The sequence below is a fragment of the Lagopus muta genome, chromosome 10, assembly GCF_023343835.1.
Source record: "Lagopus muta isolate bLagMut1 chromosome 10, bLagMut1 primary, whole genome shotgun sequence".
Classification (NCBI taxonomy): Eukaryota; Metazoa; Chordata; class Aves; order Galliformes; family Phasianidae; genus Lagopus; species Lagopus muta.
In genome coordinates, this window is record NC_064442.1 from 13,907,104 (window position 1) to 13,934,216 (window position 27,113).

At 38.0% G+C, this 27,113-nt stretch overlaps 1 protein-coding gene across 9 annotated transcripts in view; it reads right to left on the reverse strand.

Annotated features, from left to right (window-relative positions):
• THSD4 (thrombospondin type 1 domain containing 4) overlaps positions 1–27,113 on the reverse strand; it is a 286,352-nt gene that overhangs the window by 100,476 nt on the left and 158,763 nt on the right. Inside the window, exon 1 of one of the 9 annotated variants that reach the window (XM_048955758.1) lies at positions 4,143–4,459. The exons of the other annotated variants lie outside the window; for them this stretch is intronic. Within the exon in view, the coding sequence (XP_048811715.1) occupies positions 4,143–4,214 (72 nt within the window). The 5' untranslated portion in view covers positions 4,215–4,459. Of the gene's footprint in view, positions 1–4,142; positions 4,460–27,113 lie in introns of those variants that run through there. 9 annotated transcript variants of the gene reach the window in all.

A 27,113-nucleotide genomic window follows, 5' to 3' on the forward strand; every position in this document is an offset into this window, starting at 1 on the left:
AGTTTCTTAAAACGGGTTGCGTTTCTGCCATGGGACTGTGCTACCTGAACTTGTTCAGAACTGATGGCTCTTTTAAAATGTTGACAAGTTCACTTTGGACCTCTGGTTATGGACAAATTACATACTGCAGAGAAGACAGCCACATCAAAGTAGAAACGAACATCAGCTCATGAAAACAAGTTTCTCTGCATTTCTGTATATTTATTCCTAGTCGTGCAGCTTGGGACACAGTGTAAAACAACACTGTTTCAAGTATCAACCCCAAAGCTGCTAATCAAAACCAGCAGATTTGAAAGCATATGAAAATTCAGACTCAATTTACTCAGACTCCCTTATGCATTTTGCCAGGTGGAACTTGATGTTTGCACTCTTTGCCCAAATTCCAAAGGGAAGTATTTCGTATCTGTGATTAAATAAAATACTGCATTTATAAGAAAAAAATATTAACATAACCTGTAGGGACTTTGCCTTGTATCTTCTAGCATCACAGTAACTGCTTTATGAAGAAAGCATCCAGTGTCCATATGTCCTCAAACTCATACTATTCATATAGTCAAACAAAAATTTTGCTTCTACCTTATTTACTACATCAGCTGCAGCAAAACATCCTGTTAACTGAACAAATGCTATTCAAGTTTTTATTCAACTGAAAATCATTGTTTAAATTTTACATATTAATTCACTAGTCACTTAAACCTGCTGAAAGCTCTCTGTTCATATACTGTGTTCTTAAGATCATATTATGATTGTTTGCTGCAGTAAAATAAAATCAACGTTGACTTGAGGCGTGAGGCTAGTCCTCTTGCATCAATTTTATAATCCCCACGATTTTTCAGCTAGGCTGAATTTTTTAAATGCTGGTAGCCATGAATACAGTGACAACTCAGTGTACAACTGATTTTGGATCAGGGTAATTCAGTAGATTTTTACAGCTTCACTGACACCTACTGAAATAACAAAAATAATTCAAGGCTAATAGATACAAGCTTAAGGAAACTTATAATAGGAGGTGTACTCAGCTGAAATATCTGAAATGTCAAGGAAGTGCAAATTCTCTTCTCAAAATACAAACAACAGAAAAGTACGTTTTGAAAAGAATACTGAAAAGGCTGTCTGCATGGGAACGAGTGAAGGATGACGACTGAAAGCTGGTGTGATGCACTTGTCCATTTACACGTGAGCTAAAAAAATCCAGAGTATAGTGGATAGGCTATTCCTCAGCAAAACTCTCCAGATGCTACAAGATTGATAAAGCTCAGTGCATTTAGTTAAACAACGATCTTCATGCTGAAGATCATTCAAGACCACTGAACGAGAAGCGGAGAAGAGGAAACCTTCAATAAGGGATTGTCTTGCAATTAGGAGTTTGGGCCTTATGCATTCTGCAATGTATCATGCTTTGTCTTTATTTTACAATTCCTCATCATGTAGGTTTCAAATCTGATGCCCACTAATTCTTAGCTCTTTCTTGGTAAGAACAGATGTGCCAAAAGATAGTCCGTTGATGAGGATAACTATTCCTGAACATCCCAGAGAGACAGAAATTGAACTCTGATCCTTTAGGAAAGCTGACCATAGCAGAAGGTGCCAGCTAGAGCTTCCAGCTAAGGATGAAGAAAGTCATGCTCATTTCCTAAGCAGAATAATTTTGCTCTTGGCCAGTGCAAGCATGGATAAGTTGTAAAGCTATACAACCCTATTTCCCTCCTAAACGGAAAAGTGATGCAATGCAATTCCACTGACTTCACACTAACCCATTCCTTAACTCAAAATCAAAAGAAAATTATACACATATTAGAAACAGTACTAGCTGTTCCTTAAATGTTGACCGTAATGATTCTTAAGTGTCATTTTTATGATTTTCTGTTTCCAGAACAAAGTTCTGCAGGATCATAATATAGGGAGAACAAGAGAAAAGCAAAGCAAGGAAAGCAACTTCACATCAACCCTATAATCCATCATAAATTAACAATTTCCCATAGGAGTAGGTGAGGATATGCAGTATAGGAAAAACTATCAACAGGAAAAATAGGAAAAACTTCAAACATAAAAATCTATAAATAAAAATATTCAGAAAAAAATAGAACACTTCAGGACAAGACTGTAATATATATTCCTTTTAAAAATGGCCTCTTGCTTACTTTCCCTGTCTTCAAATATCTCCTAATCTCACAAAGATGGGATAAAACCTAATTGAATAATTTCCTAGAGAAATAACATTTATGTTGCCAAGATTCTGTAGCTGAAGGAGGTAAACGCATGAGATTATCAGGTGGTTTCTTACAAAACAGGACAAAGAATTACTGTATTAAAAGCAGACAGTTTTTATTGCATAATTGTCAAAATTATTCACATTAACAAAATACAATAAAATTTATCACCATTTTCAGAAAATTCTAAGATGGAGTAATATGCCATTTTTCAGATTCTGTCCACTCTATTAGCTGAAATTCTAACAAGAACAGTACAGTTCAAGCTACTTGGCATATGGAACGGTGCTAAAATGTTCCACATTGCACTTTTACTGTAGAAATTTATTTCCAGGTAAGAAACAGCATTGCTTTTATTTAACTTACTAACGAGGATAATTGGCAGGCAACACTGCTGCTGCTCTAGACTTTTTCTTTATATGGATCTCTGAAGACCACATGTACAAGCAGTGATGACAAATATTTTCCATATGAGCAACCACAAAATTTAAGGTCCCCCAGCCCAGACAAGGTGACCAGGACCATGTCATCATTTTCGATATTCAGCATCAACCAAGAAGTTACCAATTCAGTGACAACAAGAAGGCAACGACCAGCCTTCAGTCACTCTGACCATCAACATATAGAAAGTTCCTCAGATTCTGCTGAAAACATTTCTCTGTTTTCTTTAATTAGATTAAAGACAGTGCAAGATTTCTTTAAAAGATGTTTTCTGAAATCACAACCATTACAACTCCAATTTTAAAAAACCCTGAAGGTAAAATACAGTTCATGTCTAGGCATATGAGCTAGACAGTGTCAACCACACAGTGTTGGACAAGATGGTTTTTCCAGTTCAACTCCACTTTCTTTTAACAGGAAAAGTAATTGCTCTCATCTTTATTAGGCTACTTGAAATGTAGAACAGCAGTGAAAAGAAAAGAAAAAAAAAAAAAAAACACTGTAAAGCAGAATCACTGTTTTCAGATTTATTTGGCACTTTGCTTCTTTGTTATGTTGTTGATATACTTAAAGAAGATACATTACGGAAGCAGAGCTATCAAATTATTCCTTCAACATTCATAAACATACATAATTCTTCAGTTGAAAGAGGGAGAACAAATATAAAAAGTACCAGAAGTATTTTCTGCCACTGGCATCCCTAGATACAACTACTGGATAAGAAATATTCTACATTTGACAAATTACTTCCTAAATGACAAACAGCTAGCTGAAATTTTGTTTTGGTATGAAAGAAGAACTTGAGAAAAAGAAAGCTTGCTCTGATCAGAACAGAAATCTGGAAAACTGTTCTTTTAAATCAAGTAGCAACCTTTTAGATTCTATGAACGGCTGCTCTATTTCATTACTTAAGATTTCTCTCATTAAGAATTGATATAGTCTGTCTTTAATAGCATTCTTTAAAACAAAAAGAGTTCTTCATGCCCTGCTAAAACAACAATACACATACTGAGTATTACATATATTTGCACAAAAGAGTGTTATTAAATAATGGAATCTGCATTTTTTGCATACTGACATCCCCATGATATATCCTAAGTAAAAACTTCTTCAATCACACTTTTTTTGGGGGGGGGGGGGGGAGGGGAGGGAGAAGAGGGAGCTGTGAATTTAACACTACCATCTACTGCTACAAAGAGTCTCCTATTTCTCTGTTAGTAAAGAAAATTTTCACATAGTACAGTCATCTCACACAAAGCATTTATCAAGTGGAAAGAAGCTAATTTCCAGGATAGTCTCCCTCAGTATCTACAGGCTTTAAAAGAAACAAACAAACCCACCACAACAAATGATCAAAAGCTATGCCTTTTTACTCATCAAAGCAAATAATGCAATTCTAAAAACTCTACAAACATAAAAATAATTCACAACCCATCTTAAAAGACAGGAATAAAACTGACAAGACAACAATTTTTTACATACTTTGCTTACCTCTCCCCCAGGTCTCGCTAACACTGCTGTTTGAAAGTAGAGCAACGTTAGTATCAGGTAGCTGACAAACATTATTACCCAAAGTTAGAGCTACCCTGGAGGAGAAAACCCTCTGCCAAGTACTAACAGCTAGCAGATGCACTTGTGTCTCGGTAACACAGCCTTTAGTTCTTCTAGGTCCGATTCCTTTCCCTCTCCCCCTTTCTCTTGCACTCACTGTACGACCAGGAGCTGTGCTCTCAGCCACTGCTCTGAAGACAACTGGTAAGTTGATCTCTTCATGTAATGACTTCTCCCTGCTGGGGGAGGGGGCTCAGCCAGCAATGAGCTGGGGGGCTGCAGTTAGCATAAGGCAAAGAAGGGGAGGGACAGAAGTGGTCACTGCCAAGTTATGCATCTGCTCTGATTCATGGAATAAGCTAAAAGGTAACCTTTAATGCATGAGGAGGTTTGGCAATGCGTTATTGACTTAGGCAGGCATGATTGGAGAAACAGGCTAAAGCAGCTTGCAAAAGATGCCTGTTGATGGTTAGACAGCATGTGCTACTTAAAGGTACAGCACCTTCTTTTATTGAAGAAGTTGGTAATAAATAAACCATCAGTTAAAACCTAATCAGGAAGTAGCCTCTGGTTTTACAGTCAGCTCTACACGACCACAGTCCTGCAACCCAACTGGTCCAACCCTGCCAGGGGCTCACTCAGAATGCTTGGCCCCTGCAGCTGGCCCATAGGGAACAGAAGCGCCCAACTGCTCTCAGGAATGACAGATTCCTGAAATGAGCCCCTATCCTACAGAATAATTTTGAAGTAGAATGCTGAGGCAATCTTTCTTTTTCATGTCACAGTTGAATAAAAGAAATTTTGATTTATATCAGTCCCTAATTGAATGATAAACTGCTTTGACTATGTAAACAGAAGTGCAAGCCTTTGAAACCAGAGTATTTGATAGTACAAGATGAGCAAGTCCTACTTTTAAGTAAAGAATAAAACAGTATTTAAAGCATGATATGAAGCTGAATTCTCAAATCTCTGAAGCAGACCAGTGAATGTTTGTCTCGGAAATGAGTAAAATTGCAAACAGAACTATAAAAGTTGGAGGGATTCCCTTCAGCTAAGTACGTCTGATTGTAATCTCGATGCAACAGACATTTTGTTCTGTTAAACTAAGCAATATAAAAATACGTAAGAGTAAAGAAATTTTGAACCCTAACGGTCGAAGTAAAGATAGCCAGCAACAGGAGAGAACAACTGTTTAGCAGCATAAGTGGGACCCTCCAGTCTTGTAGTCCCCTTCCTATTTTACTTTTTAATTTCATCCAACTTTACTGTTGCCAATTTTTTTTATCCTGGGAACGAGAGACATTATGGTTTTCTTAAAGTTCCAGCTCCTTGAGTCAAGACGTCACATTAGATTCTCACCTTTCATGTAAATACCATATTTCTTTTCCTTATGGCTGCAGGGGAAATCTCAAAAATATGACCTACGAATAACCTGGTCTCATATGTCAGAGAGTAAGCCACACAAAGTCAGAATACAGATACTTTAAATGTCTCAAGATTTTAGGAGGTGACAAGTGAAAATTTTGGTGAAATTGAGAACCACAATGTTTCCAAGTATTAGACCTATTTTGTAAGCTCTGTATTGACTAGACATGACTATCACTGCCTTTCCATCTCCTCTCAATCCTTTCCTTCTACAAGCTACTACTCCTGTCTATTAACATTACCTTTTCTCCTGCCTAAGAGGACTCACAATGTTATGTGAGTCCTCTCTCTTCGACATCTACAGAAAGACCCATCCTTTTCAGCCTTTGATATTAGCAGACTATCTCTCACAGGTCGGTCTCTTCCTTTCCCTGCCATTCCACAGCCTGGCAGCGCTGTGGTTCTTGCATCATTACTGCCAGTACCTGGTAACACTGTGTTCAGTGTGGACACACCATTGAGGTGCGTCCTCAATGACCTCAATGAGGACCTCAATGACAGAAAAGTGCACATATAATCCCCTTAAGCTGACTGCTCTCAAGGGAATAGTACAAACTTAAGAGGACCTAAAAAGGCAGAATGAAGAACTTGAGCATGGAACTTGCAAATGGCTCTGCCGAATGATCTGGTGGACTACAGGAAGCTAGACAGAGTTGTAAGAGTGGCAACTAACAAGTTTGAAAACTTGACTCTATAAACTGAGATGGTACTTTCTTACCAAAAGCATTCAGAACTCACTACTGTTACGCTGGTCTCATAAATACAACATTTCTGATTAAAGTCAAAATGAAGGGTGCATTTTTTCCCTCTTCCAAAGAAAGACTTGAAGGGTTGCAGACTACACCATCGTGCTGACAGCTAAAGACAGAGTTGCCATTACAGATGGTATGTATGCCGGTTGCATATGAATAACTCTCTGGACTGAAAATGTCAAGCTAAATAAGCTCAAGGAAATTTTCAATCAACACCCCTAGTAGGAAACCTCCCACTCCTTCCATATGTTGGGGAAATACATAGACGGACCAGAAAAGGAAAAATGATCGTAACAAACAACCAACTAAATCAGAATGAAAAACTTCCATTGTGAAAGTTCCAACCATAGTACTTTAGGCTAAGTTCACTGCTTGAAAAAGTCAAACAAAAATAACAAAACCCACACTTATCATGGCTTTTTCCATATATATTTCCACAAAAGAAAGCTTTGCCTTCTTCCTCAGTTCATCACAATATGAACTGAGTAAGTATTGGCACAAAACTGCTATTCCCTCCCTGCCTCTCTTTTCTTTTTAATGGCAGGTAGAAAACCAAATTTCACAAATAAAAGGTAGCTGTGATTTTAGTCTCCTTTTTGTTGATTCCAAGAAGCAGCACATCCTCTGTAAACAATAAAAAACTTTGAGAAAGTCTAAATAAATATTACTGGAATTATTTTCTGAGGCACAGAAAAATGTACATCATCTCCTTTTAACAATTCATATACCTAATTCTTTCCACATTATTTTAATTCCCTGGAATCCAGAGGCTAGTGCCCTGTTCTCCATATAAAGACAAAAGATCTGTCCATACCTGCTACTGCACTTCCAAGATTTAACCAACTGAACTGGAATAGTGTGTGTTCACAACCACAGACTTTCTTTGCAGCAAAAAGTAATTTAAAACTTAACACTGTGCTGGACTTGTTCTGCTGCAACCAAGAATTTCTCTGCAAATCTCAACCATCTCTATACTAGAAACTGCAAAACTAGCGGTGGCACAGAAGTCAGATTATGACTCAAGAGCCATTTCAGATACAGAATTGTGCAGCAGTAGACAGAGAAGGCAAAATACTTTGCAATAATAAAAGGGAAGGAGTAAAATATTTAGCTGCTTTCAACACAAAAGTATCCTTTCACTTAAAAACATAACAGCATATTGAAATTATGCTGTAATTATTTTATCCATATTATTTAAATAAAAAATTCCAAATAGTTTTCCTATTTTTACAGGTATCAGAATATTTCCAGTAAAGTTCCTAACTCTTAGGCTCAAAAATTAAAATACAGAAAAGCAAAATGCACAACAGATCTTTGGATAGTATAATTTCATGACCAATAGGGATTTGCCTCTGTGAAAGAAACAACTGTCAGTCTCAAGTGGTTTGCTGATAACAATCAATGTATGAGGTTTAATTACTGGCTACCTCCTGAGGCAACAGCACCTAAATCCCGAAAAAGGACAGGCTAGTTCAACTTCTTCAAACAAAGCAACTTCCATCCATTCCAGGTCTGAGCCTTAATTCCTCCTGAAATCACAAACAGTGATTTGCTCAGGTAAAACCTGTTACTTCCTTCTGCTAAGCGTGTATTTGATTACAGATTCCTACTGTCCAAGTAACAGTAAAAGAAAATAGAGTGAGTACAACGTTGCTGTTATGTCCACCTATTTGGAATTCCTCTCTACTTCCTACAGCTTTAACTTTTGTAGAAATTAACTCACAAACTCCTAAACCAAGATCTATATGCCTCTATTTCCAGCCAAAATATTCTCTAACAAAATTGAAAATTTCTGTGTATTTCTAAGTATTAACATGTAAGAGTAAAAATGATTTCTCTGATCCGTATGTTGTCACAATGGGGAAAGCATCAGCGCTATCAAATTTGGGAGGAAACAGAAAGCTGACTACAGTACCCATTTGTACTGGGTACGCTCCACTCAACATGGAAACCGATGAACTAACTAAAAAGGAGACAGGATGAAAAGAACTGAGCTCACAGCATAATCCCCAGGTTAATTTGCTTTGGCTAGACATCACCTTCCTGGAACCACTAACAGGAAAAGGAAATTAAGTAGAAATTGCAAGCTCTACCCCTTTTATTTTTAAGTTTGTTGGTGTTTTTTAAATGTTCAATGTAAGAATGTAATAGAAGAAAAATGCTGAGCTTAGTACAAATTATACGCAGCTACTTCAAGCAAAGAAGGAACAAGTTCCACAGAGCCTGTGGCAGGTTTGGATATAAAGATGGCTGCCACGTTACTGTTTCTTGGAAGCACTAGCTTCTGAGGTTATTACTCAGGACAGAAAATGACGACTATTGTCCTTCAGCTGAACTATTAAGACATCAATCATAAAAAGCCACTCAAATCTTCTTGTACAAGGCTCGGGATTTCTTGATTAAAAATGCTTCTCAGGAAATGCTACTACTAAATCACAAAGAGCACAGTGTGGAGGCGAGGTTCAGCCACTTAACTGGTTTCTGCACTGCATTGGCCAGATGGGAAAGAGAGCCAGAGATTCTCGCCTGTAGAGGGAGTGCCCCTCCATCTAATTCACTACTACTACTTCTTGCAGTCCCTTTGAAAGGGACCTGCACAATACTCACACAACCTCAATTTCATCAGCAGGTCTACCTGTCCTCGACCAAGAACAGAAGACATAGAAACAGGGAAAGAAGTATAAAAAGGGAGTATTTAGACTTCTATACATATCATTTTAAAAAATCAGCTTGGGAAGGAAGTCCAAGTGTGAGCCTAAACGTTAAATACCTGAAGCCCTACTGGAATGAACCTCAGACACTAAGAAAGGAAACAAGTCCCAGACATTCTCATGCATTTCAGTGCACCTCAGCACCTTTTCTTGGTAGAAATTATAAATCAGTGTAAGCACTTTAGGAACTGATGTTTTTCTAGGAAATTTTCAATGTCTTTAGATACAGTCTTCCACTTAAAATTTTTATTTGCTGCATATTTGCTGTAATTTCCTGCCTACTTACACTGCTCGGCTTAAGAAAACAATTCATCCAGGACACCAGAACTGTGAAAAATTGATTGGCTAATGGAATACACTATAGCATAATTTAACATGCCTTCCACTGTCATCTGATATAACAGGGCTAGGGATATTCCTATCTACTTGTACATCTAATCATTTTCTAATCTGACTGTGCAGTTACATAGAAGACAAGGGATGCAGTGAGAAAGAGAGATCTTTAACAGTTCTAAGTAAATCATTCCTCATGGCCCCTTTTATTCTTCCATTAGTTAATCACACTTTTTTTAAAAGTTGCCTTTATCATATTCCTGTTTATTTCCCCTCCTAGCCTTAACAATCATCATTTTTCTACTTGTTTCTAGTCTGAAGTTACTACAAGTTCTGGCTTTTCCTTTTTCTTGTCTTTCTGTTCCTTCGTATGAGGAAGCAGATCTGATCAGATCACATTACAAAGTACGCCATTACAAAGTTGCTTTTTAGATTCTCTAGAAATAGCACTACATAGTTAAGTTTCAAATAGTCACTTGTACACAGTTCTGACATCTCGAGTTAAGTTTAATCACCAGAGGTTTGTCAGTTACTTCATAAACGCCAGAATGTCACTCTTCACTACCATCACCATCTCTTCTGACCACCATGGTACTGGTAGTTTATTGTGCTTTAAAGTTACACTCATACCCTAAAAAAGAAATCTGAGCATTTCCTTCCTCTTCCTTACTCCTAAGTTCTTAAAGCTGAGACTTCTAATTATGAAGCCAGACTTTACTGAAAAGGTCCACCTTCAAAGAGCTGAGCATTAACCTCAGCTTGATTTATCACCTTCAATCTTTCCTACAGTACTAAATCTAATAGCCTTTTCTCTTTTCTGGCATCAGTGTGTCAGAGGGAGAGAAAGGTCCTTGATTCTCACCTGCCCAGGGTTAGGCTAGAACACATTTTTTATGGCCATATTCCAATTTTCTGTATTTTGATAATAAAATTCTAGCTTATGTTCCAGGTTCCAAAGCACCTTTCCACCTCCCCAGATAGTGGTTGCATAGTGCAAGTAGAATAAGACAACGTTTAAGAGGCATTCCTTCCTCTGCTCAGCGCTGATTTCTGACACAGCGCTTTCAATTTCTAATTCAAATGAATACCATTTATTTTGTAACGAAAGCTTTTCATACAGTAAGGAAAAAGGTGAGGCACCTGGATCATGTAAGTAGACTTACGTTTTAGTTACCAAAAAAAACCACAACTTAAGTGCTGGTGAAAAAGCACCAAAGAATTGTATGACTTAGTAGGCCATGACCTATGCTTTAAACGCTAGTATGAAATCTGAATTTTAAAAGGGAATCTTTGTCACATCCAAAACTAAAATATATTAAAAATATATTAAAATACATTAAAAATGACAGATTTTCCAAATTGTTCTATTGGGAAGTGACAGTTGCATCAGACAGTTAGTCAGAATATAGTGGGAAAGATCTGTCTCAAAGAAGAAACGAACAAGTTAGGATAGTGAATATAATCATAACTTCCAGTTTTGTTGGAAATGTCCTTGAAGGTGATTCAGAGGAGGAATGAACTATGGGACATGTTTTCACACATATACTTGACCTATTCCTTTTCTTTTTCCTACAGTGGAAGAAGTCTCAAAGGAATAATGATATTCTCCTAGGTTGCAGAAAACAGCTCTGGAAAAAATTCTGGAAATTACTAAGACCTCCCAGAGAGTGAACCAACTGGAGCACTTCCTAGTTTAATGTGCAGGTAGGAAAGGTGTAAAGACTTACGGTGAAATGTATATTTGCAACAAATTAGCACCATCTCCTGCCAAGTTAAGATGAAAAGAAAGCTCTGGGAAAGGTACACAAAATTTCTGATGCCTACCACTTATCTAAAGTAGTAACATCACTTCACAGATCAGCTTACAAAAATTTCAGAGAGCACCAACAGCTGGCCCCTAATGGTGGGGAAGCCAGGTGTCAATCGTGATACAACAAGGCCAGCAAAGCAGCGGCTTCATTGGGCAGAGCGCCATCCCATCAACATCACACCATGGGGGAGCACAGGACTGACCTAGGAATGGCAGTCAGGGTCAGACATGAGCCCAGATTACCAAACAAGCTGGAGTTAACAAGACAGCTCTAAGGTCAAGCCAAGAAGTCTGACCATGGATCAGGACACAGATTGACAGGGTTCACAGACAGGCAGAAGCATGGCTGTGGCTAAGCTGGAGACAGACTTGCTTCCAAGGTTTGCTTGTAAACAAGGACTGAAAAAGTGCTACTTGATCCCACAGAGGCATGGGAAGAGGTCCATCAAGTGGGAGGCTGGTGAACAATAAGAGTCCTGAGAGTTCTGTGTCTATACCAGAGTTCAATTCTGTTACTGTGCACGTGCAGAAGAGCAAGAAGAGTAAAAATAAACCAGCTGAACAAAATGAAGTAAGAGACTGCATAAAGCATGAGGTTAACAGTCTTGAATTAGAGGTAGCCTTGAGAAAGGTGATAGCAATGCATATATTATGTGTGCTATTTATGGGACAAGATATATCAGAACTGCCCCTAAAATAAAAAGAAAGGAAATCAGCATCCATCCAAGAGTCATGCAGCTGGAGCATCACAGCTAAGGTGAATTCTCTAGCACAGTCAGTTCTGTTCCTTGATGTCACAGAGGTACTGAACCAGAACTTCTTTCAGAGCCAGAAGAAGGGGGAAAAAAAAATCTCAGAACACTTGCATTCACTATCAGATTGCATTTTCAGCAGTTTATGGGAATACAAGGTTTCTCCTCTCTTCTTCAGACAGAAGAAATGAAAACAGCTGTCGTATTGCCAAAGGAAATGAATATACTTGGCTAAAGATCCCAGATTTAATTGCAGTGCTGACCAAAACCCACTGGATTAAGCACTCATCCTGAAACAGAATACATGAAGCAAAAGGTGGAATGGATCTAAAGTAATTTTGTTACATAATATAAAGGGAGCAGAGGGAACAAACGTCACAGGAATACAACTCATGCTTTGGGCAGCAACCACATCCCATCTTCTTCCATCTAGTTAAAACCTTCTCAAAGATGCAATTATTTCTTCCCAAAACCTCTTGTTGTTCTGCTCAATTCCATCTTCCCAATTCACTATCTCTTACAATAAGACTGACTGTATCTCCTTTGAATGGAAGAGAAAATGTGTGCCTTTAGGTTTTCCATGAAAACATATGTGGGAAAATACGATTGCTTATGTAACAGAGTTTTAGATGGTTTATCTTCTAAATGTGCCTGTTTTAAAAGCAATCACATTAAAACGTTGCCCGTTAGGACCAAATGAACTATCAGCCTATGTGGAGTCTTCTAGCTCTTCCAGACTCTGGAGTGTGGTCCAACACGCTCACAATTTTCAGAGCACACACATAAAAACAAGTACCTGGATTCTACTCCATGTTTGAAAACATGTCCTTCATAACGGGAAAATGGCGAATTCTTGCATGTCTGATGGTTGCAATAGGAAAAATTGGAAATACAAATGGTATAAATATAATTACATGTCAAACTTCATCTGGTTTATATGAGCTCAGAAAACAATTCAGCTCAAACAAGATAAGGTTCCCAAAATAATTATGCATCCTTGTCACTCTTAAATATTTCACTTAGTGTAGGATCAGCAACTCACAAAATTTGTGCAATTAGCTGATAAGCCTCTGAGTAATCAGAGCATGTCCAGTATAATTTAACTTGAAATATGTCTTTCTGAAATAGGCAACTGAAAGAAGTTCAGCGCTGTCAAATTTTCTCATGGGAGAAATAGCCTGGCTAAATTCAGGAACACTTTTCTACTGCAGAAGCAAGAGAGTCAAGTCCAAAATGACTGCAGGGAATAATCTGATACCCTGAAAACATTTCTCTAAAGTTAAATAGCATGCTTTTTTTTTTATTTGTTTCTTAACCCATACATAGGGTTATTAGCTAAACAGCCAAACCTCCAGTATGCTGCATAAAATCTCTACATAACAGCACAAAAATTCGGAAATGCCGTCTGCTGACAGCAAGATGTAAAGAAATATAAAACAAACACTAAGGAAAAAAGAAAGAACTTCTTAAAAGTTGATACAGAACAAAGGAAGTGAAAATACATTCTTTGTGTATGTTTTGAAAGACACAAGTAGTGCTGATTATTTTATCCCCAAACTCAGACTATCTATATTAGTTAAAGCTAGCAATAACACCAGTTCTAATCTTAAATGCCCGTAGAGAGACATAAAACTTGACTGTTTGAGAAATCAGGTTGTAAAAGCACATCTGTGCAGCCAACGCCATCACACAGTTAGAAAACAATCGGAATTCCAACAAAATGCAAGTGAACAAAAACACAAAAAATTCCGAGTACTGATGCATTAGGAATGTGCTGAATATTTCCTGCCCAGTTCCAAACCTTCTCAATACTATGCCTTCCAACTTACATAGACCATGCCTTAATTTATTTACAGCCAGTGTTTCACAGCAGACTTTCTCACTGAATATACTATTTAATTTCTGTTTGTAGTTCCACATGCTAGCTCAAGTTCAGGAAAATGATTAAAGGTAGCAACCAGTTATTTTACTTGTCCAATAGTATTATAGCTCTGCACTTCCATTCACATCGTATTTTGTTTAGCTGTGATTTCTGTTTTTCAACGATTTTCCAATCATTTATATCTGCTGTTTTAGATGTGTAGCCAATGGATTAGCCCAAGCAAATAATTTTAAGTCCATACCTAGAAAATATAATGAAACATAAGACTATTACGAGGTTACTCTTAGGTTCCTCAGTAGTCTATCTTACTACCCTAACATGAGTAAACACTGCTTTTAAATTTTCCTGGGATTCATAGACTGTATTCCAATCTACTGTGGAGAAAAACATACTACGTACATATAATTCCATGTCTAGCCTTCATGCCTTCATTGCCACAGCAGTTTGGCAAGCAGCAAAGATACATGAAAAAAAAAAAAAAGTAGGGCCTTATTCAGTCGTATTAATTCTCCTTATCCTCTTGCAATATCATGCTGACCATAAAACTTATTTAATTAAAAGAACATCTTCTGCAAACAGGGCTTCCAAAATGAAGATATGTGGAGAAATGAACATCAACATCAGTACTGGATTGCTAGGCTGAGGCCAGCAGGATGAAGTTCAACAAGACCAAGTGCTGGGTCCTGCACTTTGGCCACAACCCCGAGCAACACTGCAGGCTGGGGGCAGAGTGGCTGTAAGACTTTGTTTCTTCTGGAAGAAACAGACCTGGGGGTGTCACTCAATGCTTGGCTGAACGTGAACCAGCAGTTGTACTCAGGTGGCCAACAAGGCCAACAGCACCCTGGCTTGTATCAGAAATAGTGTTGCCAGCAGGAGCAGGGAAGTGATCATCCCTCTGTACTCAGTGAGGTCTCACCTCATGTACTGTGTTCATGAGGTTTTGGCCCCTCACCACAGGAAAGATATTGAAGTCCTGGAGTATTTCTGAGAAGGGCAACAAAGGTGTGAGGGGTCTGGAGCAAAAGCATTACAGAGAGTGGCTGAGGGAACTGAGATGAGTCAATCTGAAGAAGATGTTCAGGGGAGACCTTATTGCTTCATACAACTACCTGAAAGGTGGTTGTGGTAAGGCAGGGGGGGTAGCCTCTTCTCACATAACTAGCAGCGAGACTAGAGGGATTACCCTCAAGTTGTGCAAGGGGAGATTCAGGTTAAACATCAGAGATTCTGAACACCTTCTTTGCTTCAGTCCTTAGTGCGAAGGCTACCCCCTCAGGAATCCCAGACCTGGAGGGAAGAGAGAGAGTCTGGGGAATGGAAGACTTCCTGTTGGTGAAGGAGGATCTGGGATTGCAGATGGGTCCGGTCTCATTCAACATTTTCATTAACAATCTGGATAAAGAGATAGAGTCCATCCTCAGCAAATTTGTTGACGATACAAGACCTAGACAGCCTTGAGAGCTGGGCAGCAAAGAACCTGACAAGGTTTAATAAAAATCAAATGTAGAGTCTTGCACCTGGTGAGGAATAACCACACGCATCAGTACAGGTTAGGGGAATGACCTGCTGGAGAGGAGCACTGCAGAGAAGGATTTTCATATTAGTTCTCTGTCACTTCATATAGCAAGCTATATTCTTAAAAATGTACCTGTAATTAATTCTGCTTTCTTCTAAAACTTGGTGTCAAGGACTTCCTTCCAACTTAAAATATTTACTCAATTTATTTGGTGAACTCAATACTTCTGTTTAATAGGCACACACTGCATAGAACTCTGTTCCTTAACTGACTAAAACAAGCACTAATTGTACCTGTCAGTCATGGGAAATTGAAGTAAAAAGCTGAAATAACAACGATAAAGAACTTTACCCTTCATAAGGAAAGCAAAAAACATGCCTACACTTGAGATGCACACTGCAATAGCTACTGAATCCAAATATCACAGGACTTAACATTCTGTCAGCAGAGGTTGTATGGTGGCTATTATCTTTACAGAGATTCAGCAGTCATCTTCCTTTTATTGATGCTATTTCCAATTCTGACTGTCTGGTTTGAAAGAAGCAAATGCACAGCACCTCTAGACTCCATGTCTGGTTTAATTAGAGATTACCACAGCAATTAAAAAAAGTTGGTGTAACTTTGTTCAATTCACTTAGTTTTAATACCAGGCATAGTGTTCTATATCTGGATATCCTGTACAAACACACAAAAGCCTTACATTTTCCCAGGTCGGCATTTCTAAAAAGAAAAAAAGGACCTATTTTAGAGGAAAAGATGAGACCTGAACATATGGTTGCCATAAGCAGTGCGCTATAAGTTAATAGAGAAAGATTGAAAAAAGGGATAGAGTACTCATGCAATTTCTTTTCACGACTACATTTAAGATGTACCCACAGACATCACGTAAACAAACCCAAATATCACAGGCGTAACTGGCCTGAAGATACAGACAAGGCCTTTTGCTAAATTTCTAGCTCACAGCAAGGATAATATCTTCCTTTGGAAAAAGGAGCTGGAGGCCAGCGGCAATAAGGGAACAAATTAGTTTCATTGGCCTGGAAAGTTTATGATTAGCATGGGAGGTCTGAAGCCTGCTGATCACTACAAAAATAACATTTCACTTTGATGCATGTCTATCAACTCTCACTGTATTAAAATGTTTTCCTTTCCAAATGTGGGTTTCAGCTGCTGTGTCTGGCCACCATCTGATCTGAAAGTGAAGATCTTGAAACTATGCAACATTGTTTTTCTAATCAGTGTTGTATATAAGAAAAATTAGCAAACATTGACTATACAGCATGCTTTCAGTTATTTTAGAAGACTTCAAACTAGTACAAAATGCTTATTCTTGGAAACAGTCATTGGAATATGAAGCACAAGTCTACCACTAGAAGCAAGATACTTTATGTCAAATAGAGTGGAAAATTCTGATTTTTCTTTTAATGAAACAACAGACCAATAGTTGAAATTTGACTACATAAAGCATGTCAGCGTCTCACTGACTAAAACTGCACAGTACAAGTATATAAACTACAGTACACTCATCATATATCCTCAGTCAAGCATCCTGGAAAGAATTAATGCCATAAATGAATTCAGGTTCTTGTCTTATGTCATTACTGCTCATGTAAGCATTGGAGGCATGCAAAAATGTTATTATTATTTTTTTTAAACCAATATTTTTACAGAACTCTTAAACAGTGGGAAAACTGTTGGTCTGAACAGGTCGTGAGCTCAGCTAGTCGAAATTTTGAATTTTAATTAGGTGTGATCTAATCACCCTTCGCTGCTGCAACAAAAAAGCATATACTGCCACCTTTCCAAAGGCAGGTAGATTTAGGCATTTTACAGATTACTTCCAATCTCCCTTTTAAATGAATAGTGCAGATGTCTACACAGTAATGATTTTTTTTTTTAAACCAACAACACCAGTACATAAAAACACGATCATGCAGTTATCCACTGCCCACCCTCTGACTATATGCCCTGTGACAGAAAAGCAAATAAAGAAGACTTTAGATTCTGAAGAAGGTAGTGTAGTTGCACTGTTAAGTTAGCAGATACAAATATTCCAGCTAAATACAACTGTGTATAGAAAAGAACTATTACAAATGCCAAAAGAAAGGACGATTTTATTTTTTGCACTATGTTTTTATTCCCTGCACAGCTTTCTTCTCTCTGTGTGGTCTCCCGTATAAATGAAAAACACTCCTTTAGGACTCCCATAATCACAATGATGATGAGTAAGGAATGAGGATAGGCTAGAGAATGACTACTGAAGTAGGTACTAATATTCTGTTAGTAACAAAAAACAAGATTTGGGAAAGGAAGAGGATGATGAGGAAGCTGTGTGTCAAGTGGTAGGAAGTCAGACTCATGATTAAACTGAACCAAGAAACAGGAAGACAAGTTTGTTGCTTAAGTGAGGAAAGTACAGGAACCAAACGGTTTAGAGGCAGAGTATATCAAGGCTTAAATATGAACTTATGGATAAAATGAGAACTCATTCTTCTCAGATGGAAACAAGCTTTTAGAGGAAAGTTAGCCTGTCTAGTCCTCTCCAGTCTTTCTGAATCTTCCCAGTCCACACCAGTTATTCAGCTATTTGTCACCAGGGAAATAAGACTTCTGCTCCCTTCCACCTATTGTCCAGCAAAAGAACTTGAAGACAGAATAAAACCACAGTAGGCTCTGCCCCTACAACTGGAACCGCTGCATGCTAGAAAATCTTAAGAATAATCTGTTGGTAAAGGGAGCATTAATACAGGATGCCTGAAGGTTTGTGATATTCATTGACAGGATCCTGTGAATTAAGGACATAAAATCCATTTGGTTGCATATTATCAGCACCTCAGATCCAAGCAACCCAGCAACAATCTCAGGAAATGGTGGGAGAAATGATATAAAAAGATATAAAAATACAAATTTTTCCACGCCGCAGTAACAAAAAAGGCTTGTCAAACCAGTAACGAGACAAAATGGAAACAAAAATGGTCACACGTGCACCTTCTGTACATGTTTGGGAAGATAGTGAACAGCAAGAAAGTGTGCCCTATTAAAAAAGCTTTCTGGTGAGATCAACAGCTCTTTTAGCACCTATTATACAGTAGTCCTTGAGAACAATATTAGCTTCTAAATGAAAAATCTTGTGTAAAATACAAGCTGTGTAGAACAGCTTTCAGAAGAACAGCAAAAACTTACATCAGGAGCACAAACATTGACTGGACTAAATAACCACAATTTTATCTGGAATAAGACTTCATGTTCACCACTAAAGCTCTATAATGAAGTACACGCAATTCATCTAAGTATTACAGAATTTCTATTTTAGCAAAAAACTTATTTCAAAATTCAAGAAGTATAGAACTTTTACATAACAATTAAGAATTATACTAAAATGGAAAGTGAAAGATATGTTTAAGAATCGACCTTATAAAAATATGAAAATGCCTACTTGCAAATCTCACCTGCACCCTTTACATTTGTTATTACACATGCAGGAGTGTCAAGTTGTGAAACTGTAAGAAAAGCTCAAATCTTGGCCAACTAGAAACAACCTAAGCCATGTTCTCTTTTCTCAGCATTGATTTTAAATCAAAATTGCAAATAAATAAAAACAAATACAGTATTTGCCTTTAAATTCCAGAAGCACTATAGCAGCAACATTTCATTAATATTACAATCATTAATGGCATTGATCTGTATTTTATTAATTAAAAATGATACGGTCCCTCCATTGTTTCCCTGAAATTTTGACCCTTTTCGAATGAAAACATTGGGGTGGCAATAACACCTTCCCCCGGCACTAAAATAGAGATGGCAGTTACAACACCTAAATGAAAAAGGCATTGATAAATGTCCATCCATTTCAAACAAGTACCTTTCCTCTTCAGCAGGCAGCTGCATACCAGTGACAATCAGAATCAGTGCCTGCGCTTCTCAATCACATCGCTACTGACAAAGCTTCCTGCTCAAACTTCCAGGGGTTGTTCTACAAAAACCTTGCCAGCAATAACAAAGAAAGGAAGGCTAGAGTACTGGACCCCAGTCCAAGAGACTTGAATCTCTTTGGTTCTCTGGAGAATTTGCTCATGAAATGCTGCAGAATATTTCCAAAAGTAACATTTCATCTGGAATTCCACACTGAAGTTCTAATAACGTACATTCAACATCTAGCAAACCAAAAGAAAAGTTGATGAAGGTCAAGAAGCTACTTTGTCCCCAGCAATTTTCAGAAACTGGCTGTAGTTCAACAGAACTACAGATCCTAATGCAACACATCTTCTGAGTTTTCCTTCCCCCAGTGCTTCGAGAAAGTCTCTACCGTAAAGCCGTAAAAACATGGAAATACCCCTAAGAGCATTCTTTCTGAAATGACTATCACTCATATTCACCATTCATTAGACTTCTGCTAAGTTTCTGATAGTGCTACTACCTGGTTTCATTCAAGAATAAGCTTTGCATTTTAAATTAGAAAATATTTTTTAATACTTTTTCTAGCAAGTAATTAAGTAAATTATTTCGAAAACGGAACAAAGCACTCAAGAGCAAGCACTCAGAACACATTTTTTAAAAACAAGGCAGTAATAACTTTAGGACCTACTGCTCAGTTCGTTAACAATCTTCAGTAACACTTTGTTAACACATGCATTGCAGCACAACACAGAGATAAAGCTAGTCTTCCAGAAATCTGCTCTGAATACAGAACGGAGATTAGTTCTGGCAAGGTAAGTCAACCATCACTGAGTTTGGGTCTATGCTGCCAAAGAGCTCCTACAACCTTTCCAGAAGGAATATCTCCTAAAACCTCAGGTCTTTCGCACCATGCTATGATGAGAGCTTTTATGGTTGATATTTCACTGTACAGCAAATGCCATACAGGACTGTGTTTTTCCAGGTAGATAGTAACAGTTTTAAAAGAAACTGATGTCTGATTACATGTTACATTTCATATGCAATCAAACTTTCTCTGCGTCCTTCAAAAGTGAAAGTTTCAAAGAAAATAACTAACAAAGTCCTCTAGTCCTTTTAACTAACAAAGTTAAAAATAAAATAAAAAGCCAACAGCAAATGCTGTAACAGGTCAAAAGTCTGAAAAATATCAGGCTTCTTGTTTTCCAGGATAGCCAGCCTATGAGTAGGCGTCAGAGTTTTCCTTAACGATGTTCTTAGAACTGAGAACACGAGACAGTTTCTTCCCTCTCTTAGGTAATTCTAGGCTCCAGAGGTTTTAAAGCTAGTCCTGTAAGCAGTGATGTAGGTCACTGAGAACCGAGAGCTGGAATTGTTCAACAAAAGCTCTGTGCAGCTGTACCCGCTCTGGGATACATAATCCTTCTGTGCCAGGAGTCAAGTTTCTCCACACAAGGTTCACTGGCAACAGTGCCAAGGAATTAACCAGAGATTCAAGTCACAGGTTTTTAATATAATTCCAGAAAAGGTGATCTGAACACAGTAAGCTCCTAAGCTTCTAAAATCTTATCATCAAAATTAATTACTCTTGATTGGAAGGCTGGCATGTCAAATCGTTTTCAGAACCTCGACATTGTCTAGGCACAACTGCTGAAACAGTGATGTTCATCTTATGAAAGATGAAGTTCAGTGGTAAAAGTTTCCACAAAAGATTGGCATGAATTAGCGCACCCACTGCACACAAACAGCATGGAGCAACATACAAAGATACCTGCTTACAATTCCCTTACAGCTTTAAGATCATGCTTTGCCTTTTTTTCCCCCCCACCATAAACTGAGTTATTTCTAGAGAAACGCCTCTACGATACTTGGCAGGCAGACACAGCTCACTCCATCCTCCTTCACTAGCCAGACTACACTTGGTAGGCTGCTACAGTTGCTGTTACAGCTGGAAAGTTGATGGTGGTGAAAATGGCATAAGAAACAAACAGGGAAGGAATGCTACCTGTATCCAAAGATCTAGGTTGGCAGGAAAGACTCCACAGAGATGGGATCTCCAGAAAGAGATCTTCCCCAGTGGCAGTCAGCCCTTAAATGGATCTAGGAGGCATGGAGCCAAGCTTCACCAGCCTTCACCTGTGCTCCCACGGCAGACTCAGTCCTTTCCTCAGGTGATCAATCAGCGGTTCAGGCCATGAGTCAACAGTTCCCATACAATAGGCAAAGGGCTAAAGGTGTAGAAGTGTGACACTGATTAACGGGACTAAATATCTTCCTGAGAAAAACACAAGAGGCATAATTGCTATGAGCATCGCATGGCTACAAAGCTGCTGGATGGCAAGGAGCACGAGATGAACAGTCTTTTACCTTTCTGCCATGGCAAAAGATCAATTTAGAGCAAGCTGAAAATAGACAGTTCTGGCACATGAGGCTTCTGGCAAAAAACTTTTGGCTGGATCTCACGTGCACGTCCCAGCCTTAGAGGTGCCACATTATGGTAACTATCATCTTTCAAAAGACTAAAAGAAAAAAAGAAAAAAAAAAAAGGGGGGGAGCAATAAGGAGGGGAAGCTCCTCTGTGAAATCTCTCTGCCAAGGCATCAGATGTTCTTCTGGATCATTATGTGGAAATAAACTCTGAAAATATTCATTTAAAAAAAAACAACTTAAAAAATAAAATGAAATAAACATTTAAAAGTTGAGGTCAAAAGCTCCTAATTAAAATTCTGTACACTCCTTCGACACTGCCAAGAGAAGTAATGCATCTCACGCAAGACTTCCTGATTTTGAGGGAGCAGAAGAGAACTTTCATCAGCAGTAATAAGGCAGTAAAATCAGCAGTCGTGTTGAACAGCACAATAGCATTATCTCAAAGACAGGTCACATGTTACAGTTAAATGCAAAGGAGCATGGTATTTTCACTCCATATGCACAAGGAAACAAAAGCAATTGCTGAGTTTGAATTCCTCACCAATTGCTTGTATGTTCACTCTCAAGTCACATCAGACAGTCCTGCAATGAATAACTACTATTACTAATAAGACTCATGCCACTGCAAACTGAGAAGAGTCCTTTGAGCCAAGCTCTGGCTTCTGCTAAAACCTTTTAAGTTCAACTTTAAGTGATAAGGTCTACTTCTCTAAGATCTCTAAGATCTCTAAGTTTCTGAAACAGAAGGAGGTGAGTGAACACCACCAATTATTTGGGGTTGCTAATTGGCGGTGGATTCCAATGCTAGGCAGGCAAATTTTAGGCAAGATGAATTACAAACTAAACCACAGACCGGTGACATAATTTATGACTTCTGCTGACTTTTCAGCATTACTAGTTAGTTATCTGGCAGTATAACTGTACCAGAGAATAGAATCACAGAACAGCATAGGTTGGAAGGGACCTAAAGATTATCTACTTCCAACCCTCTGCCATGGACAGGGTTGCCACTCATTAGACCAGGACACATCCAACCTGGACTTGAACACCTCCAGGGATGGAGAGGTGTTCATATCCAGAAGTTAAAGACCACTGCAAAGCCAGAAAATACAATTGCCAGGTGGATGACAAAGAACAGACTGTTTGGGCTGCTCTGCCATTTAAAAAACAAGAAGTAATGAGTTTAGATGCTATAGGAAACTGCCCAGAGTAATTTCATTTACAAGCTGCTAAAAATTACAGATGTGATTATCCTATTAATGAGTAAAAAAAACCAAAACAGTGCTCCCTCAAGTAAATTCCCCATATTGTATAGCATTCAAGCTTTGTCCTATTAAAGACTAGGTGACTGTTTTAGGTAACGTGGATTTCTTTCTGTTCTTCCTCCACAATCCTCAAAATCCTAATCCTACAAATACCACAACAGCAGATCCACCCAGACCCAATTCTCAGAGGGTTATAAGCGATTTCTCAGAAATAAATTCTGAAAGCAAGTAGTCTGGGCTACCATAATGTGAAGTTACTACCACTGACTCTTTAGCAACAGGAATGAGAGGTCAGCAATTAGTCTTAGACTAGCAGGCAGAAGAAGCAACTACAAAACTATGATCTTCCTCTGGGGCTAAAAAGTGGAGCACAGCTTCATAAATGAAACTGTCAGCCTTCTAGAAATAAACACTTGTGTTCTCTGTTAGCTTGCAAAGAAATAACTTATTTTCTGAAATGCAAAGGTAAAGCACTAAGACAGTCTTTCTCCTGAAAATGTCTTAAAATTCTTTTACACCTAACAACTCTTCACTTGTCCCGTCAATGCCAGAATCAAAGGTACGTTTTCATCTTTCCTTCCGTTTATTTGCGGAGTCCTTCAAGTAGGTGCATATTCTTAATAACCTAGCAATACTGCAAGGTACTACGTCATTATTTACTGTGTTAATATCATCTCAATTAATTATTCAGAACCCATCACCTAGAGGTTGAATCTAAAAGAAAAGGGCTTCCCAGGAAAGCAGACCATCTATATGTGAACTTCTAATATTATTTTTAATAGAAGCTCTGACTGAATAATTCAAGTCAGCACCTTTTTATGAAATACCATGATATTCAGGTCATTTAAACTACGTAAGGTGCAAAGACAACTGCATTCTGAATCCAAGTACAGTTCAGGTCTTAGGGTAAAATACAGATATTTCCTTAACTCTAGTGGGCACTGGAACCATCTCCAAAATCACTTTCTAAAGCTTTCGGAGACCAGCTATGTTCAACTGTCTCTGTGACACAGTAGAACCCACAATAAAGCTTGTTCGTTATTGATATTAAATGAATAAAATGTGTCAGAGATATCAGCAACAGTAAGTATAAAACTGGATTGCTGGTGGGTTACACCAGCCTTACATTTATTGGCCTTATAAAGGTGAAACTGCATTGTGCTGGAGATACTAGCAGAACTATAAGCCAAAATAGTCCAGAAGCACTCCAGATAAGTAGGAAAGCTGAAGTCAAAAAGAGCTGCATAAAGTCTACTTTCACATGAGTCAAGAAAGCATGACATGTAAAAACTGATTTTTCTACCAATTTTATCTTCTCTGCTAGTTTTGCAGCACAAATCCATAGTACAAAGTACCTAAAAGATTGCTGTTGGATGTAGCAGCTATATCAGAACACTGAAACCTAGATGAGGTTCTATGTTAAGATTTGTTGGCATTTAAATAATATTTGCAAAACCCACTGTTTTAGATTAACCTCTGATACGATTCTGTCAGAACATGCAGAGATGATCATCCTATGTTGTTATCCCACACCTTCTACATTCTGCAAATATAAATAAACAATCCATTATTTATGCCCTGATGTACATAAAATTCATGTTTCCATTTAAAAACTTCTACTTTAAATGACTTCTGAAGATCTCAGGGGAAAAGAAAAAAATCTCTCCCATACAGACCCAAAATGAAAAAGAATCCCTGCAAAACGTAATATGCTTGTAAGTTCTCCTAAGCCTCAGTACTGACCAATTTATTCCCTAAGGAAAAATTCAGTCAGAAACAGTGGCATGGAGCAATTAAACAGTATCACAGCATTCAGTCCATTTGGGATCATTAAGTTAAAACAAATTTATAACCGTTATTTGAAGTCTGAAACCAGCTCTATCCTACAGCTGGAAAGCTCCATAGTTCAGCATCTGAAAAGCATTCAATTAAATAGTAATACCTGGCACTGTGAAGAGCAGATGTTCTCAAAACACAGTCCTCTGTTCCCATAAGATTAGTAAAGACCTTCTGGGGGTCTGCTGAGCTCCTTAATTTTCCTTGTAAAGCTGGTGCTGTTACATAACTGGGCTTGACAGAGGGAGGAAAGGTTGTCTAGAAAAACTGGTTCTTCAAAGATTAAGAAAAGGTCACCTAATTTTACAGTTTTAAACATGGGTTTACAGCAAGCATTTAAATGCTCATATGACCTAAGATCTTAACAATATTGACCCTGAGCATGGCACAGCAATAGAAAAAAATCAGAAGTAAAAAAACACTCTCAAATTTACATATGTTTCCTTCTGCAGGTCATTCTTATTTACAATAGACTACAAAACTTCAAAACTTGTCAGTGAAAGCAGTTAGATTTCATCTGCTGTATGAGAAGGCAATTGAGAACGGGAGTTTAACTGACATTATGATCTCAGAGTCACCTCAAAGCTGGTCTTTGTGCAAGCTGCTGTTGAAATGAATGGTCAAGCTCTATATTTTACACCATATTTTTCTCACTGTGTAACTTTTTCCTTACTAGATGTCCATTTTTTATTCTACCCATCTTAAGCATTATAACTAATGTGGCTGTGGTTAGAAAACGTTCTTTTGGTGTTAAAATCCTCAGGCAGTAGAGCTTCAGTTCATCAAAGCACTTAAGACTGTACCCAACTCCAAATACACATGTAATCCCATGGAAATTAATGGGACTTCTTACTTGCTTAGTTAGGCATGTGTTTAAGAATCAAGGCCCAAGTAAGCATAATTGTGCTCTTTGGCCTGCACCCAAGCCCTAAAGAAAGGAAATATGCAGAATGGAGAACAAATGTTCAGTAAAGTTGTAAGAAGGCACAGCAGCTTTCTAGGGAATGTGCACAATATCAGAAACAATTTAACTGTCTTTACTGAAAAAAACTAATTATTGGTGTTGAGAATCCAGTTGAACTCCTCCTTCAAACCTAAAGTGGGCATTTTTTTATTTAACAAACACTGGAAAACATAACTAAAATAAAAGCTGGAACTAGAGCAAGCAAATATTTCTCCAGGACTGTTTGTGCTGCTTTACACAATTCACCAGGTTACTGAGGAACGTACTTAAATGTCACAGTCACTAACATGTCAAAATAGGAAAAAATGCCCATCACCTTTAAGGTTGTTTTTAAAAAAATAGCACAATCCTTGCAGAATATATCTGTTTTTAACATTCATTCACAGTTTAAACGCTAGAGATGCTGAAATACTGCAACTGATTTTGCCAAAATAATATACACTACAAAATCTTAAAATTACTATTGCTCATTTCTAAACACAGCCCCCTTGGAATACATTTATTGCAGGAACATGAAAGAAATATCACTGAGACAATCAGAGGGGTGCCTGGGAGACTCCTGTAGTAGGAGACCATTTTGCACCTGGTCCAGTCTAGAAACCAGAGTTCTAAAAACTGCATAGACAAAAGAGGCTGTTGCATTCTATGTTTTCTAAAAGCAAAAACACAGTTCCTCCTGTAGCAGTGATGCGTGAAACTCTTGAACTGCTATTACCAGTCATTTCATTCTTGCTACTGAATGGCTGTAGCAAAGGAAAACCTGACAGCTGGAGCACAATGTGAAACTGAGGATTTTTTACTTACTCTCCTTTGCAATGCTGATGTTCCAAGGGAACAGTGGCCAGAACAGCAGAAGACAGCAGTAGCAATTATTTAATTTATATTATTAGGATTACCTGAAAATACACTACATAGAATTACAGACCATTTAGGTTGGGAAAAAATCCATAAGATAAGAGTTCAACCACCACACAACACTACCAAGCCCACAACTATACCACGTCCCTAAGTGCTACATCCACCTTTTATAAAACAGTTTGCTTAATATAAGAAGAACAATTATACCAAGAATATTTTCTGAGGAATGTGGTCCTGATTTTCAATTACACTGTACTCAGCAAAGCTGCACCACAGGAGAAAATAAATAAGATGAAAACATTTTTTAACAATGATTCATAGAGCAGAAATAGGACTGTAGCTTTTCTTCAATACTGCTCTCTCCAGCTGGTTGATATACCAGTGCAGAGTTTAAAACAAACACAACTACACAAGGCTTTAAGCTCACAATATTTCAGATTCACAAGCAGTAGATCATGGTGCTTGCACTGGCTTCTGAAC